This window comes from Eutrigla gurnardus (assembly GCF_963514095.1).
Source record: "Eutrigla gurnardus genome assembly, chromosome: 5".
Classification (NCBI taxonomy): Eukaryota; Metazoa; Chordata; class Actinopteri; order Perciformes; family Triglidae; genus Eutrigla; species Eutrigla gurnardus.
In genome coordinates, this window is record NC_139919.1 from 29,048,435 (window position 1) to 29,063,851 (window position 15,417).

At 46.2% G+C, this 15,417-nt stretch overlaps 3 protein-coding genes across 4 annotated transcripts; 1 reads left to right on the forward strand and 2 right to left on the reverse strand.

Moving 5' to 3' along the window:
* Nucleotides 1-30: 30 nt before the first annotated feature.
* Nucleotides 31-6,899, forward strand: pld7 (phospholipase D family, member 7). 2 transcript variants are annotated; one of them, XM_084009440.1, is made up of 12 exons: nucleotides 31-350; nucleotides 900-1,043; nucleotides 2,234-3,199; nucleotides 3,365-3,546; nucleotides 3,632-3,806; nucleotides 4,076-4,190; nucleotides 4,564-4,691; nucleotides 4,801-5,004; nucleotides 5,154-5,293; nucleotides 5,386-5,551; nucleotides 5,646-5,745; nucleotides 5,989-6,899. In XM_084009440.1, the coding sequence occupies exons 1-12, from the start codon at nucleotides 243-245 to the stop codon at nucleotides 6,189-6,191; spliced, it is 2,631 nt and encodes an 876-aa protein (XP_083865566.1). In that variant the 5' UTR covers nucleotides 31-242; the 3' UTR covers nucleotides 6,192-6,899. The 2 variants fall into 2 exon arrangements, with proteins under 2 accessions (XP_083865566.1, XP_083865567.1); XM_084009441.1 differs by lacking the exon at nucleotides 31-350 and adding an exon at nucleotides 397-691.
* Nucleotides 6,900-7,125: 226 nt separating this feature from the next.
* smim19 (small integral membrane protein 19) lies at nucleotides 7,126-8,406 on the reverse strand. Its single transcript, XM_084009453.1, has 3 exons — nucleotides 8,169-8,406; nucleotides 7,656-7,780; nucleotides 7,126-7,575 (listed from the first exon to the last, which is right to left on the reverse strand). Exons 1-3 carry the CDS (start codon nucleotides 8,285-8,287, stop codon nucleotides 7,511-7,513), a joined length of 309 nt encoding a protein of 102 aa, XP_083865579.1. The 5' UTR covers nucleotides 8,288-8,406; the 3' UTR covers nucleotides 7,126-7,510.
* A 1,066-nt stretch (nucleotides 8,407-9,472) lies between these two features.
* On the reverse strand, nucleotides 9,473-15,409 carry fam199x (family with sequence similarity 199, X-linked). Its single transcript, XM_084009043.1, has 8 exons — nucleotides 15,283-15,409; nucleotides 14,017-14,185; nucleotides 12,886-13,105; nucleotides 12,576-12,734; nucleotides 12,286-12,447; nucleotides 11,974-12,157; nucleotides 11,666-11,769; nucleotides 9,473-11,554 (listed from the first exon to the last, which is right to left on the reverse strand). Exons 2-8 carry the CDS (start codon nucleotides 14,181-14,183, stop codon nucleotides 11,381-11,383), a joined length of 1,170 nt encoding a protein of 389 aa, XP_083865169.1. The 5' UTR covers nucleotides 14,184-14,185; nucleotides 15,283-15,409; the 3' UTR covers nucleotides 9,473-11,380.
* Between the last annotated feature and the right edge of the window lie 8 nt (nucleotides 15,410-15,417).

Here is a 15,417-nt window from a genome sequence, read left to right on the forward strand (position 1 = left end):
CTTCAATTTGTTGTTATTGTTGTCGTCTGAAGAAGAAGAAGAAGGACGTCGCCTTCAAATCGGATTATTTTTTTAAATTATGTTTATAGCTCACCGGGAGAGGATAATTTAACTACAGTAGCAGCTGACCAATGCAAATATTTATTTTTTTATTTTTTAACCGTTAAGTCAGAGTGGACTTCACGTTCCGTCCGTTAATCTCGTTTTTTTGCGTTGTTAATAAAGTAGTCCCTCATCCAAAAATGTCGATGGTACTCCGATCCAGAAGATCCGTCCACCCCACTGAGGCAAGTGAGGTGCCGGCGAGGCGGAGAAGGTCGACCCGCCTGAAGCTGAAAACAACATACGAGGTGGGTTATTTTTTTTTTCATTACACCGCTTTTCCGCCTCCTCTCTTCCTTCCTCCTCCTCCTCCGCCGCCGCTGCTACTGGAAAACTTCACACAGTCGGCCACGTAGCGTGTTGCTAGCTGGTGGGGGTGAACGGCAGCGGCGATAGCAGGAGGCTAACCCGGGAGAAAGCGCTCCGAGGTGGGGAAGGATTATACAGATTTAAAACCCCTCCTTTTAGCACATTTGAGCGTATGTGCTGTTTAGCTTAGCTGGCTAGGAACCAGATAACGTTGGTGAGCGTGAACGCCTGCGCACAGCCGGAACTTATTACCGTTACCAAGCAAAGTTACTGCTTCATGGTGAGTTGTTTTTCTCTTCTTCATTCTGGCAGTTTATATGTGAAGAAGATTACGTCTTTACTTTATTTATATACGTTATATACATATATATACAAAATATTTACAATAATTATATTAAAAATAATTACATTATATTACAAGTGATGCTTCATGACAAGTGTGTCCGCCCTGGAAACTGAATAATTAAATGCGTGTGTCGTCCCATCAGGAGTCAGACGAGTCCGAGCCGGAGTCCGTCCAGAGCCAAGAGATGGAGACACGTGAACGTCTCCCTGCGGAGCTGGAGGAGGAGGAAACTGCGGAGCTGGAGGAGCTGGAGGAGGAGGAGGAGGATGCGGCGGCTCATGTAAAGGTAGTCTGTAATAATTCACCTCACAGAAAATGTATTGTATAATTTATTTATTTTAGTCGGCTACCCATAATGCCCTGGGTTATTATTTACCAGCCACGTGGTGGGTGACGGGCAGCAGCATGTAATCCCGAATAGGAAATATTTGTTCAGGCTGTAGCGGAAGTCTCTTAATCCCTTTTAAAGTAGAGCAGGAAAGAGAGTCCTATATTTAGCCTAGTTAGTGGTTTTCATGGAAACTGCTCGACCAATGCTCTTTTTTTTTTTTTTTTTTTTAGTTATGAGGCCAATATCAAACTTAATATTTGTAACAGGGCTAATATTATAATTGTATTTGTCATTATAACAATGTCACATTTGGTTTTTGTTTTCCATAATATCTTACAGTTGAATAATTACATTCATCACCAAAGCTAATAACATTAGCAATGGCTCTGCTTTGTTGACAGTGAGTGAGTCAGCATGCAGGCCTATTATACCAGCGCAGGTGCTACCAATAACATTAACGGTGCCTCGTTCACCCTGTAAGCCAAGGCTGGTCGGAGGAGACAGCATGCACAAAACCAGAGACCGGGGCAGCTCAGTGGGATCCAGCATTCATTGTTCAGACCAGGGTTTTCCTACTTTGCCTGTGAAAACATCCGTGTCATCAGACAAGAAGACATGAAAACAAATACCAAATACAAACATTGGAGGGGACAAAAGCAAGAGTCACGCTTGTTTGACAACGGAGCAGCTGCAGGAACATCACCAGTAGATTGGCCACGCCTCCATGATCCGTCCAGTTGATCTATTACAGAACGCTGAAAGACGGTTGCCAGGAGATATCCCTGTATTATCAAAGAAGCCAAGCAATATTAATGTAAAGTTACAGAATGTTGTAGCCGTGGTAACACTAAAGTATTCATAAACAAATATGACAGCCTGTGGTGGCCATAATTTGAATAGGTGTGGCTGTTCTAACTACTGCCTCCTGAAGCCTCTCCAGGTAATGCACCGTGTTATCACACTGTTGTCAAACAGCATCGAGGCGAGGAACAAAACACTGCATTGAGTTTGTGAGTCTGCTGGCTTTAAAAACAAGTATTTCAGGTGTTCTGTGCAACTACGCCATCTTGAGACCATCCCATTTTTATATATAAGCTACAAACCAAGAAGCATGACTTTTTCTAACTACGAGCCTTCTTCCTCAGGACCTGAAGTATTGCAGCATCGTGCTGGACCGCCTGCAGTTTGACGAGAAGGCTGCGAGAAGGGAACTCGAGGACAAAGAAGACATGAACCGCAAAGGTGGGAAACCCGTCTCACGGATCCCCACTTTTCATAAACGTCCGACCAACGCAAGCCAGCCCTCGGAGCTGCCTTGCCCCAAAAAAGAGACCCCCGTCCAAGGAGCTCAGCCTCTCGGGAAAAGTGGAAGCGTGGAGGCCTCCAAGACCAAGCCGCCCGATGTCCGAGATACAGCCCTCCCGCTGCCGGTCCGCCCCCCTAAAGTCGGCCTCGACGCCCCCCCTCCGTCCTTCAGCGGCGCCGAACAGGCCACGGTGACAGCCCGTAGTCCTCTTGTTGCAGCACCCAAGAACTGGAGTTTGTCTGAGTCGGTGCAGTTCTCTGCTATGACTGCGAGCCCCAGGCCGGCCCTGAGACCAGAGCAAGGGGCGGAGCAGCATGTGCCAGAGCACGCCCGGGGCCAAACGCTTGAAATCGAAGCTGAGGATGTCCAGGATGCCCCCCTGTCTCACCTTCCAGGCGAGGGCGCCGTCAGCCAAAAGCCCCCCGGAGACATGGATGAGAGGAGGAGCAGCATCAGCCCGTCGGCCTCTGGAGATACAGAGGAGCCAGAGTCTGCAAATCTCCTTCACACGACTGTGAGCCAAGAGGAGGCGATTACCGACGAGCAGCCGCCGTGGGAGACGGAGCCGACGACCGTGCTTGAATACAAGGACAGTAGATCTTCATCAGACGTCGAGTGTGAAGATGAGTTTGCAGATGAAAAGTCTGAGGGCCACGAGTCAGGGGAGGAGACGGAGTGCTGTGAACCACTCGTGAGCCGGTCCGAGGTCCCAGACGTTGCCGAGGAGAGGGCCGACGTCGACGAGGGGAGCTCTCCTGTAGCACCGGAGAAGCCGGCTAAAGCTCCATCAGCCAAGTCGCCTAAGGTGAGCTATGTGGTTCCGCTTGTCTCGGTGGTCTCACACTGGAGTCACACACAGAGGAATGTCACCACACCCTGCAGTAACCGCTCTGGTATGCAACACAACCCTCAGCTGTTTCCCAGGCGCTCGTCACACGTGAGGTAAACCTGTGCTTGTCTTGCTCTGTAGAGTTCAGGATGCTCCAGTTTTGCCCTCTTCTGCTTCCTGCCCACCACCCTGCTGCTCCTCGGGGGGTTCGGCCAGCACGTCTGGCTCTACGGGCTTCCCTCGTCCGTGGCTCAGCTCACGGCTCAGCTGGAACTGCACTTGCTCGAGGGCTTCGGCTTCGAGCCCTGCAGCACCGACTGTCGGTAAGACGCGATCAACAAAAGTGTCTAGTTTAAGATTACGCCGGCTTCTGTTTGGTGTGTAAGTGGTTATTCCCTTACTGTTCAGGGTGCAGCTGGTGGAGAGCATCCCTGAGGGTCTCTACCCGTCCTCTCCCTCGTCCGGACGGAGCATCGCAGACAGCTGGCTACGTCTGCTGGACAAGGCCAACAGCTCGGTCCACATCGCTGCCTTCTACTTCACGCTGCGAGACGGCGAGGTCGGGGACGCCTCTGACTCTCAGGTGAGTTCAGTGGAACGCCCCCATCTCACCATGCAGCAACCAGCAAACCTCTAAACCAGAGCCATGCAACGATGTCGTCCAGGGGCAACGTTTTCAATACAGTATCATAGATTCATGTATTAATTGCAGCTGCTTGGAGCCTCATCTGTCTGTTCCATAATGTTCTATATCTACGATCCGTGGAAGTATGGAAACCACGTAGAAAAGCCTCGTCTCACACTGCATTGTTATCAGTATTGCATTTTTCTTTTTTTACACCTCTTTTGCAGGGAAGAAGGATCTTTGAGCAACTTAAACAGCTCAAATCCAAAGGGGTGACTCTCCAGATTGCCGTCAACAGCCCCCAGACCTCAACCAAAGACACGGCAGAGCTGGCTGCAGCAGGTTCGTCGTGTTTAAACACACACAGTCTCGGTTGCATCAACAAGGATTTGTTTTATCTAAGATTAATCGGAGTTTGGCAAAATTTAAAATGAGTAAATCCAGATTTAAAATGAGGCAACACTCTGCTACAATTAACACCTGATATCTAGTTACTCCAAGTTTAAACCAGAATTAAATGTAATCAATATGGAGATAGTTAGCCTAATGTTACTCATTTTTGCCTGAATTAATGGATCGATGAGAGAAAATCAGCAGCGGCATCATAAACTCAGCTGGGTCGAGTCGTAACTTTCTTCAAGGAACTGGGTTATTTTGGCTCAATCCATCTCAAAAAGCAGCCATATTTAAAGTCATGACTGCACTTTTCTTTCAGGTGCAGAAGTCCGAGAAGTTGACCTCGAGGCGGTAACCGGCGGCATCGTCCACACCAAGCTCTGGGTGGTGGATCAGAAGCACTTCTACGTGGGCAGCGCTAACATGGACTGGCGCTCTCTGACGCAGGTAAAACGTCAGAGTGCCTGCCTATCATGAATGTGTGAGAAACGAGTCATATTCATACTGTAGAATTTTATTAATGGATACATTGAGTCAAATAATCTGTCAACACCAGGTGAAGGAGGTCGGCCTGTCGGTGGAGGACTGCGGCTGCCTGGCTCAGGACGCCTTCCGGCTCTTTGGGGTCTACTGGAGTCTCGGCGGTGACAACGGCGGCTCCCTGCCGCTCTACTGGCCCGCTCGCCTCTCTGCCCTGTCCAGCTCCCAGAATCCCCTGCAGCTGAAGTTCAACGGCGTGCCGGCTCAAGTCTACCTGTCGGTGAGTTCAGAGCTCCGCGAGAAGCTTCCTGTTAATGAAGCTTTCTCTTTTTTTGTACCGTCCAAGTTGACGGAGATACAAACTCATTAAGTTTGAGGATTTAGTCAAAGATTGATTCTCACCTCCCGTGTCGTGTCCGTTTCCTGCAGAGCTCCCCGCCACAGATCTCAGCCCGCGGCCGCTCGGACGACCTCGCCACCATCCTCTCCGTCATCCACGACGCCCGGAAGTTCGTGTACATCTCCGTCATGGACTATCTTCCTCTGTCTGAGTTCACCAAGCCGCTCAGGTGACGAGCCCCTCCTCGTCAGACACAAACCCTCCCAAAATGATGTGTTATTATTAGATTAGTCCCGTGATGCGTTGGTCTCCCTCCGTCAGGTTCTGGCCGGACATCGACTCGGCCCTGCGCGCCGCGGCGTGCACCAGGGGCGTGCACGTGAGACTCCTGGTCAGCTGCTGGAAGCACTCGCCCGCCGCCATGTTCCCCTTCCTGCAGTCCCTGCTGGTTCTCAGCAGGCCTCAGCTGAAGTGTCACGTTGACGTGGTGCGTTTTTTTGTGGAGATTCGAATCTTCGTGCTCGGCACTCCGTGAGCGTCACAGAACGGTGACTCATCCTGTTGTTCTGTTTTCTGCGTAGAAAGTGTTCGCGGTGCCTTCGACGGCGGAGCAGATGAAGATTCCCTTTGCTCGGGTCAATCACGCCAAGTACATGGTCACCGACAGAGTGGTCTACATAGGTGAGCTGCTACCTGTACTGTGTTTTTAGAACTCATCTGAACCTTTTAATGAAGTAAAAAAGATCCACAGTGACAGGCGATCTATCGATTGATCCATCCAAGATAGATCTATAGGGATATCGGTATATTTTAAGAAAGATGAATAGATGTATAACTAATGCTTCTGTCACTAAGTACTGTACTTTAGAGGTGACCTCGGCCCCATCTTCCCCTCATGCATGTTTTTCTGTTTCGGGGCTGCAGGGACGTCCAACTGGTCGGAGAACTACTTCACCCGGACCGCCGGAGTGGGCTTGGTGGTGAACCAGACCGGCTCCACGGTCGGAACGGGCCAAGAGACGCTGCAGAGCCAAGCGGAGGAGCTGTTCCTCAGAGACTGGAGCTCCGAGTACGCCAGCGAGCTCTCCGTGGGCGACGAGGACGTCTGCCCTCGCCAGCCACGCTGAGGCGCCGCTTCCTCAATAAAGCTAATCGCATACGAGACGCGCGCTAGATCTCGTCCGCTGCTGCCGCCCGAACTTTACCCGACTTATGCAGAATCCGCTTGCTGTACCGTGCGAATGAGCAATCTTTATTCTATTTGCTGTTTCCTGGCTGGCTGCCTGGTGTTTTGTATATATTTTGTTTTGAAAAAACTGTTATTTTTTTACGCTCTGTTGTCGTCCTGAAGACATCGGTTAAGACAAAGGGAACTCGCTTTGTACAATTTATTTTATGCCTGGAGCATTCTGTATATTTTCCCTACGCACACACACACACACACACCATGGCCGTGTTAAGAAGCTATCAGCTGTTCATGTTTGTGTGTGCTGATGAAACCATGTGTCGCTCCAGAATCCTTGTAAATAACACGCGCTCCATTCATTGCTGAAGGCTGGCTCATAAAGAAACCCAGTTTGAATGTGAACCGCTGCAGACGGAAAATAACTGGCTCAGGTTTAAAGCCAGCATGCTGTGTTCTTCCGTCCAAGCATTCAAACTCTCTTCTGGTGTCTCTGTTTAACGGTGTTGATAATTAGTGAACATGTTTGCTGCGTCGCTTCATCTCCATCCTGTTTGTGTCGTTGGTGGATCTGCTTCCTGAGTAACGGAGCGCTTCACTCCATGTTTCAGTATCAATAAAACTGGTTGGTGAACGTTGAGAGCTTCATGAATCCGATGAAAGCAGGTTTATTTCAGCCTTGGTGTGGGTTCACTAATTAATTTGCTATGTAGAGACATCGTGGAGTAAGAGAATGAAGTCACTCCCTCTGAATAGTGAAGCCGAACTGTCATTCTCTCTGCTGACCATCGGGGGGCGACTTCTCTCCGATTGTATAGAAGTCTCTGATTAACAGACCCAATGTTTAGTGAGATAATACATCCAAAGTATTGACTGACTGCTTTAGATTTGTGTCTTTATTTCACATTTTACTACCCAGCTGATAAAACATTTAATTACATTACACATTATTCAACAAAGTAAAAAAAGAAAAAACATGGAAATCTACGTTAAGTTTGAAGGATCTTGATCCGTGTGCAAAAAAAACCCCTCTTCATGCCGGGTTTTTCTTTTAATCTCATATCTGCAGTTTATTATTCCTGTATCCACGTTAAGAGTCTCTGCCACCACGCTGCTTCTCCATCCATCCAGCTGAAGACGCTTCTCATTCGGGGAAGGATGGCGGTCGTGCTTTCAGCTCCAACTCTGATCATCAAATCCATTTGCCATCCACGTGACGGGGAGCGTTTGCTCCGACAGACAGGGGCGACTTCCTTCCTGCTTTCATTCCATGGAGAGCTGCACGCTGTCGCTCTGGCCCTGCTGCTGATGCTGATCAAACTTCCTGGCTGAAAGACAGAGAGTCAACATTACATATATCTTGTCTTCAGGATGAGACACATTCTGGATTATGAACCCAGATCCTCACCCAGAGAGTACATCTCCAGCTGCTGACGGAGGCGGACCTTCTGCAGGCTGTCGTAGAAGTTGGGCTCGGGGGTGCTGCCGGCGGCCGGAGGCAGAGTGAAGATGCGCATGATCTTCCTCTTGTTCCTAAGTGACGGGTGAACAGAAGGCCACACTGCATCACGCACAATATCACCACTTGTTTCTGACAGTTCACAGCAATGATTAAAACTGGTGTTAAATTGGGCTTGTTTAGTTTTAATGCATGTGAGGTGAATTATGGATTATTATTTTTATTATTAATATAACCCAAGATTCAGCTAGCCTTGCAAAAAAAAAAAAAAACAGCCAGTAGAAAAGTCCTGCATAGTAATACTTTTTACTTTATACTTTTGAGTACCTTGTGTGTGTATTATATATAGCTAATATATATATATGTGTATGTATTTATTTCGTGCTGTACTGTATATCTGTGAGACTACATCTTGTTGAACCTCCATCATCTCCATCTATGCGTTGACCGGGCGGTCCTTACTTTCTGGCGTACATCAGCAGGCCGAAGCTGACCAGGATGACGAGCAGGTAGACGTTGGTGGCCTCGTTCCAGGCCTCGTGCACCGAGTAGTCGATGGACTCGGGCTCGTGACCGCCCATCGGGATAACGGCAACTACACGTAAACGTGTAAAAGTAAGAGAAACAGAGATTCTATCACATCCGCCTCCTCTGCTCAGCTACACTTGCGACTCCACAGAGAATGGTGTAAACACCGACGTCACATCCTTTTTCTTCTTCTTCATTTCTTCCTTTTTTTTTCCGGGTGGCGTTGCTGCCTCCTACAGTCCTGCCTGTGAACTACACACACAGTTTCCTCACCATAACAACATTTAATATCACGATTATGCCTACAAAATAATTACGATATATTCATCACGATATTGTCCAGATAATCACCATAAAAAAATCAGTCATCCATAGGAGGCGTCATCATCTGTCATCCACAGGGGGCGCCACAAATGGGCAAAGAAAAAGAAAAACATCTAAATATTCTACTTTTACTATTTTTTTCAATACTATAACTACTATTATTTCGAAATATTACATAAGCCTACAACATGACTACATGGCAACGCCTATTCATTAATGGAGAGGCCTTTTTTTCTGAGCCCCCTCCCCCCTTCCCGGCTCTACCACTTTACCTGTCCTCTGGAGGGGGGCGGAGCAAAACGAGGTATCTGATTCCGACGTGACCCCAGGAAAGATGCTAATACTTTAGCGTTATTAAAAAGTCAAAACTAATAAAGCTTCCTGGCGTCCAGGGAACGGAAATAAGGAAGAAGAACGGGGAAAGGTACAGTAACGTTTATGTGTTGAAATGGACAAAATTAATAGTTTAGTTGCTGTTGTTGGAGCGTTAACTTGCTAGCTTACTTTTGGACAACATAGCCAGTTACTCCCGCCTTAAATACATCCGGGACATTAGGGAAGTTAACGTTAGGGCATATTCAGGTGTTATTTTTAATCTGTTGACTGTTACTCATCTTTATTGACATATGTCCTGCCTGTAATAGTCAATTAATATAATATGAGAGAGGACAAAGGCATATGTTGTCAATGTAGACAAGAGAAACTATTAATAAAAGCCCAAGCAACAGAACATTTTAAATTTGAAGACACCTGCACCCTGTGATGTGAGTGCATGGAGAACTGGACTTTCCGCATAGAGATATAAAAGACTAGGAAAAATGGCAGAAAAGAGAAAGAATGTGAAAGATAAGATAAATAATTAAATAAAAAAAAACCTTCACACACGAAGAAAATGCCACCGTAGCTGAGAACAATAGGATGCAACAATGTAAGTTTATTTGTCGAGTTTACAGCCTCTTCACTGTGCTTCAGCCAGTGATAATACAACACAGGCAGCTGCTCCAAACCGGCTTGTAAGGAACTAAACACACTGGTATCAGTGTAGCTGATGGTTAACGCAACACTAACACACTCAAACCACATTAAATCAGGTCAATATCACTTCCTTATCAGCAATTACATGATATCGTACACACACACACACACACACACAAATACCTTTTGTTGCATCACGCTCTTTTTTTTCTTCAAAATTATCTTATTTTTCAAAATAGAGTTTTTTTTTACTAATTCAGAACTACAGAATACATAAAGCTGCATTCACCAATAATTGCTGTATTAAGAACATAAGACGGAGACAAGAGCCGAAGCTCAGCACACATAAAAGGATTAGAAATGACAGTAACTGCAGTGGTTCATTGTGTAACAGCTGTTGGACAGAAGAAAAAAACAACACACACACAAAAGAAACAACATCTCTGGTTGCTACTCCCAGCAAACATGAAGCCAGCTTGGTAGCGACAACTTCACACGAGTTGTTCTCGCCGCGTCAACGCTTTTAGATTTTTAAGCATAGGGCTTGATGTGAGAAGCACGCTGCTCAAGTTAAGCGCCGAAATCAACCCGGGCTGTTACAGTACGTGGACAGACGCAATATGATCTGTAGAAACTTCTTATAAAGACTCGGCCCAGGCTTGAATGTTATCACGGTGGTGAAATCATTCACAAATGTAAGTGATGGAGAACCGGTGATGAGTTAGGTCCGTCTCAGGCTAAATACACAGTAGGAGTGCTGGCAGAGAAACAAAGAGGGCTTTCTAAAGATGTCCGAGACGTTGACCAAACAGCTAAATGCTTCAAAATAAGACTCCAAAAGAAATAAAAACCACACACACAAATACAAACAAAATAAAGTGGGGGAAACAACTTTAAATCAAACCTTTTTCCCCCTCAAGGAAAAACCTGAAAACAAGCTGTAAATATGCTGTTATTTATCATTTATTTACAACACATAAGCTATTTTTTTGTATGCAAATAATGAAGCAAGCTGTTAAGTTATTGGCCCACACGGGGGACTCAGCATGGGTGACGGCGATTTAAACATGCAGATTCAGGGCTCCCTCTAAGCCTTCAGAGTGAAACGGGACCACAACCCTCAGCGGGTAGAAAGACAGACCAGCGCACGGCATTATCTCAGATGTGTTTGGGAGGAAACTGCTCATCAGTGCACCGTTTCAGTCTCGAGATGGTTTTCCTCATACGCGTCCCCTCTGAGGACTTTCATATTTACAGTTAATCTGCTGTCGCATCAAAACTGCTACCGATACGTTGCACTTGGACTGTTAGCCAAATAGCCACGCTGTAACAATAACAGAAGTTTGAACCAGTGCAGATACAGAGTGTGGGATGTAAAATAATCACCCATTTTGTTGGCAGAGCAGCATCTTCATTATGCGGCCAAACTGGTCTGTCCTTCTGCCAGCGGCGGCTGTGTTACTAGCAGTGGATATACGCTGTTACAGCATCTAGAAGCAGTCCTCTTAACTGTTAGGATGAAATAGCTGTCCCTAGTCCTGTATAGGTTTGTGTTTCTGCAAGGTTGCCGCAGCATTAGAACGAGCTTTAAGCAGGCTGAACGAAGTCAGCGTCTAATAAAAGCATTAGCGGTATTGAGCATTATTGCTGTAGCTATCGGTTTTTAGCGCGAGCGGTACTACTCTAGTGTTAGCAGGCGGACGTGTTAGAGGCGACTGTAAGTTATGACTGCACTACGCTTACGAAATGCATGCGGCGACGTGGAGCAGCGTGGTCTATGAGCTCTACGACTGCGGCTGGGTGGCGAGGGATGAGGCGTAGAGGGAGCACTGATCGGTTCACTGGTGTCACATCAGTATGTCCAGGTCGTCGCCGTGGTCGCTCTCCTCCGTCACTCTCAGCGCCAGCACCTCCTCGTTCAGAAACAGTCCACTCAGATGCTCCTTGCGGGCCTGTCGCTGCTCTTTGAGCTGCCGCTTCCTCAGGGCTTTCTGCTGAAGCTTCCGCTGCTTGGAACGTTTCTGAGAGAGAGAGATGATACCAAGATGTTGAGGTACAGACTCAGAGTAGGAGTGGTGGGGTCCAGAGGTGAATGTACCCTCATTACCAACACAAACGTTCACGTTTCTTACTTTAGAGTCTCGTATTCTCTCTGCTGCACTGGAAAGGTTGCCATCGCTGTGAGCTCTGCTAATGTTGGCGACACTGCTTCCACTGCAGGCTGATGCTGTACCACCTGGACCACCGAGAAATGCAAACAATATTACAACCAGGAACACTGCACAATAACTAAAGCTGTGCTGAAAATATACATTTGTTATTATTTCACTGGTAAAAGTTCATTTCTATCACCGTTCAGTGGGAACAACTGAGAACGTGGAGGACTGTTGCACACTCTCTAATTAAAAGTCTATCTATATTTCCATTGTAGCATTCGTACCTGCTACAGAGTTGGAGGCTGTGGAGCCGGTGGAGGAGCTAGCGGAGCTGACCATGCTGCCGTTGCTGCTGCTGGCTGCACTGACGCCGCCGGTGCTGGCGCTGCTGTGGCTGCTCCTCTTCCAGCCTTCTCTGATGCTGCTGGCGCGCTGCCGCGGGCTGTGCTCTCTAATGTAGTTACGCACCTGACGACATCACACAGGTAAAAGATAAATTACTTTTTTTCCCCCCTTCATGTTGAAATCTTAAAATCTCTTCTTCTTGTATGAAGTTGAGATCTCCTGGGTGAAAGGAAATCTGAGTAACTGCCCACCTGCTTGAGTTTCTCGTCTGTGAGACAGTTGAGCTCTATGATGAACTCGCTGTCGGTGGGAGAGATTTGAGCACAGGGGTCGATGATCTTGATGATGTCCAGCTGCTCTCTCAGGCCCATCTCCGTGCTGACCTTCCGACTCAAGTACTCGATGTACTCCACCTGGAAGTGGAGACAAGGGCATGTTGTTTTGAGTTCTGTCCAGGTATCTCTGCCTACACTGAGGACTCGAGGTTTAACGGAGCTTAAAAACACCATAATGCATAAAAAGATGTGTTGGCTTTGTTTACTTGTTCATCATTGGTCATGGCACTCCACGGTAGCTCATCCAGGTTGCGATGAGGGTGGGGCTTCGGCTTCCTCTTGGAAAACAGACAGGGTGAGCTCGGCACGCTCGGGATGATGTCAGAAAGGACATCGCTGCCGCTGGCAATGTCACTTCCTGGCAACTGGGAGGGCAGAAAGGAGACGATGAGAAACTACTGAGCTACTTACAGACTGTAACCCTCTGTGTTCTTCCCACATGAAGCACCTGAATTAAATATTTTCTTTCTTTCTCTTTCTTTTTCTATTCTAGGTCAAATAAGCTAAACGACCAACCTGCCACTCAAACTCGCTGTCGGACCAGTCCCAATAGGTGCTGATAGAGGAGGAGACATCACTGCAAACACTGCCCTCTGGAAACAGGTCCAGATTTGTTAGTTCTTGGTCATCCAGAAGGGAGTAGCAGTCGTCCTGATCTCCCACAGACACGGAGGAGAAGAGCTCTTCACTGCACTCTGAGCTGGCAACGCTGGTCCCACAGGAAGTGAGGTTCCACCTGGACAGACCAATGAGTGAACGTCAAAGTACATTCCACGACTAATTCCTGGAGTCCAAGTGGCGTACATGCAAGGTAAGGACACATCTCAACTATGTAAAAGCCTCTCTGTGAAACACAGAAATGCCAACAAAGTTCATCTTAACAAGGGATATATAAAGAATATACAGATGCAGGAGTCACTAAGGACAATGAAGAATGAAGCCTGTGTTATTTTCAGATAATTTGGTAAGAAACCACCCACTGCTGGCCTTTGGCTGTAGATTTGGATGTGAGACAATGCAAGTACGGTACAAATACTGTGTGAAATTCATAAATACTGCCAAAGCTGCATACAGACTTTTCTGGCACCGTCAACTATGATATGAAAATTTAATAATTATCCTGCCAATATAATTGTGATTCATGATATTATCAAAACATGCTTAAAACCCTTGAAACATACTGGAATCTCACACAAAAAATTTTTAATGCGCCACAGATATGACACTCTTCTTTTATAGTGAACATACTTTTTTTTAGTGAAAACCATCAAATTATCTTAAATACGATTATCTCTATATCTCTTCTCAGGATCAACTTGCAAATATTTTTAGCCAGCCGTGATAAAGCCCCATCTATATTAGGATGATATACCTATATGGATTGTCTCATCTCTACCATCAACCAGGACATGAGCAACGTGGAAAGCACATTGAAATGTGCGAGTGTGGTGAATGGCACATGCAGCAGTGTGTGTTGGTCCAGCTTTTGTCTCTTAAGTGGACATCGTAACTGAATTTCCAAAACAATGGCGATTTATTTTTTTCGCCCCTTTTACAAATAACCTTTGAAACTACATCCTGAACCTCGGTTCGCCTCCCACAGACAGATGACGCACACGTTAGAACACAAACACACGCTCTACTTGCCTGTTACTCTGGAAGCGGCGCAGAGGATCTGTTCTGTGACAAGACGAGAGTTGACAGCCAAAGTCACTGACATCCAGGGTTCCCACATCGCTGAGGTTGGCTCTTTGGGAGAGGAGAGGGAAGGGCTCCTCCGGGGCTAAAAACTTCTCGTACAGAGACTCGGACATGGCTGCATGTACGTGACAACAGAAACAAGGGGGAGGTACAAATCGAGCTATTACCATCAAATTAAATATACACAAAAAAGCTTCACAATAAGGTAGTATGCAATGATTGCGAGGGTATTGTATTGGAGCTGTGCAGCTGTCCACTGTTGTTTATCTTTGCTTTAATAAGGTTGGTTTCTTTACAACATGACTGACGCCAAGTCTCCACGACAGACACTACTGATAAAGTTTGATGTATTCAAAATTAATATCAACAACACTGTATTTATAATAACATTGAAGAAGCATGCATTAAATTATTTTCTCTTCAGGAAATGTTGGAAAGATTCAGGCAAAATATTTGTACGTCAATTAACCTAAGGGAATTAATACATCACTTATATTGAAATGCAGAGATTTATCAATACTAGTTTATTTCTTACATAAATGTCACCTTCAGAAATCCAAATGTACTGCTTTTTAACGTTTTGTCACCGTTCTCCAGCTATGTGGCACCTTAACTTATAGAAATAATGAACTGAAGAGCTACGATGACTTCAAATACTTCAATGGTAACTATTTATTAGTGTGCGTTTTATTGCCTTTAGAAAAAACAAAGATGTCGCACGCAATAAAACGTTCATTGAAAATTAGAAGCAACATTTTCCATTCGAGCTAATTGACGTTTTAAAAGTATTTGCTGGCAAAATTAAAATCCAGCTCTAATGTTGACGTTAAAGAAACTGCTCGTGCTAATGCTAATGCTAATTGTTGACACTAGGTGTCATCCACGTTAAGCATAATACTGCCGGTAACTCTTGTTCTACAACAACAGACTGGGATTTTTTAACATGGCAAAATGATAACCCGGCATTTAAGAAGACTTCTTTTTACATAAACACATTAAATTAAACGTCTTTGGTGAAGACGAGCTGCCTGCGATCGGAGCGCAACACACAAGCTAACGCCGTTAGCTAACGTTAGCTTCTAGCTAATCCTTCCAAATGTCCACGTAGCGTCCGCCAAGCCGCAAAACGAGCCCGAGCTCATCCCGTTTCCCGCTTCGTTCACACATCTGAACGCGTTATAAACCCGGCAATGACCAGAAAACGTTACAAACCAGCCTTCTTCTGTTGTGTGTCGCTCAAAGAATGATCCTTTCTGCCACCTCCATTTGCAAATCCTTTCTCTTTTTCTAGTGATTATCTAAACTGTCACCGCGAGACTCCCGGGAGCGAGCACGGCGCGTCATGCG

What these genes read in the sequence shown, in the direction of transcription:
- pld7 (XM_084009440.1), top strand. Translation starts at nt 243, where the DNA reads ATGTCGATGGTACTCCGATCCAGAAGATCCGTCCACCCCACTGAGGCA. An exon ending in ATGCGGCGGCTCATGTAAAG is followed by an intron (nt 1,044 to 2,233) that starts GTAGTCTGTAAT and finishes CTTCTTCCTCAG; the next exon opens with GACCTGAAGTATTGCAGCAT. An exon ending in CATCAGCCAAGTCGCCTAAG is followed by an intron (nt 3,200 to 3,364) that starts GTGAGCTATGTG and finishes CTTGCTCTGTAG; the next exon opens with AGTTCAGGATGCTCCAGTTT.
- fam199x (XM_084009043.1), bottom strand. Translation starts at nt 14,183, where the DNA reads ATGTCCGAGTCTCTGTACGAGAAGTTTTTAGCCCCGGAGGAGCCCTTC. An exon ending in CAGACGAGAAACTCAAGCAG is followed by an intron (nt 12,158 to 12,285) that starts GTGGGCAGTTAC and finishes TGATGTCGTCAG; the next exon opens with GTGCGTAACTACATTAGAGA. An exon ending in AGAGAATACGAGACTCTAAA is followed by an intron (nt 11,555 to 11,665) that starts GTAAGAAACGTG and finishes TCTCTCTCTCAG; the next exon opens with AAACGTTCCAAGCAGCGGAA.
- smim19 (XM_084009453.1), bottom strand. Translation starts at nt 8,287, where the DNA reads ATGGGCGGTCACGAGCCCGAGTCCATCGACTACTCGGTGCACGAGGCC. An exon ending in CTGCTGATGTACGCCAGAAA is followed by an intron (nt 7,781 to 8,168) that starts GTAAGGACCGCC and finishes CCCGTCACTTAG; the next exon opens with GAACAAGAGGAAGATCATGC. An exon ending in GCTGGAGATGTACTCTCTGG is followed by an intron (nt 7,576 to 7,655) that starts GTGAGGATCTGG and finishes TCTGTCTTTCAG; the next exon opens with CCAGGAAGTTTGATCAGCAT.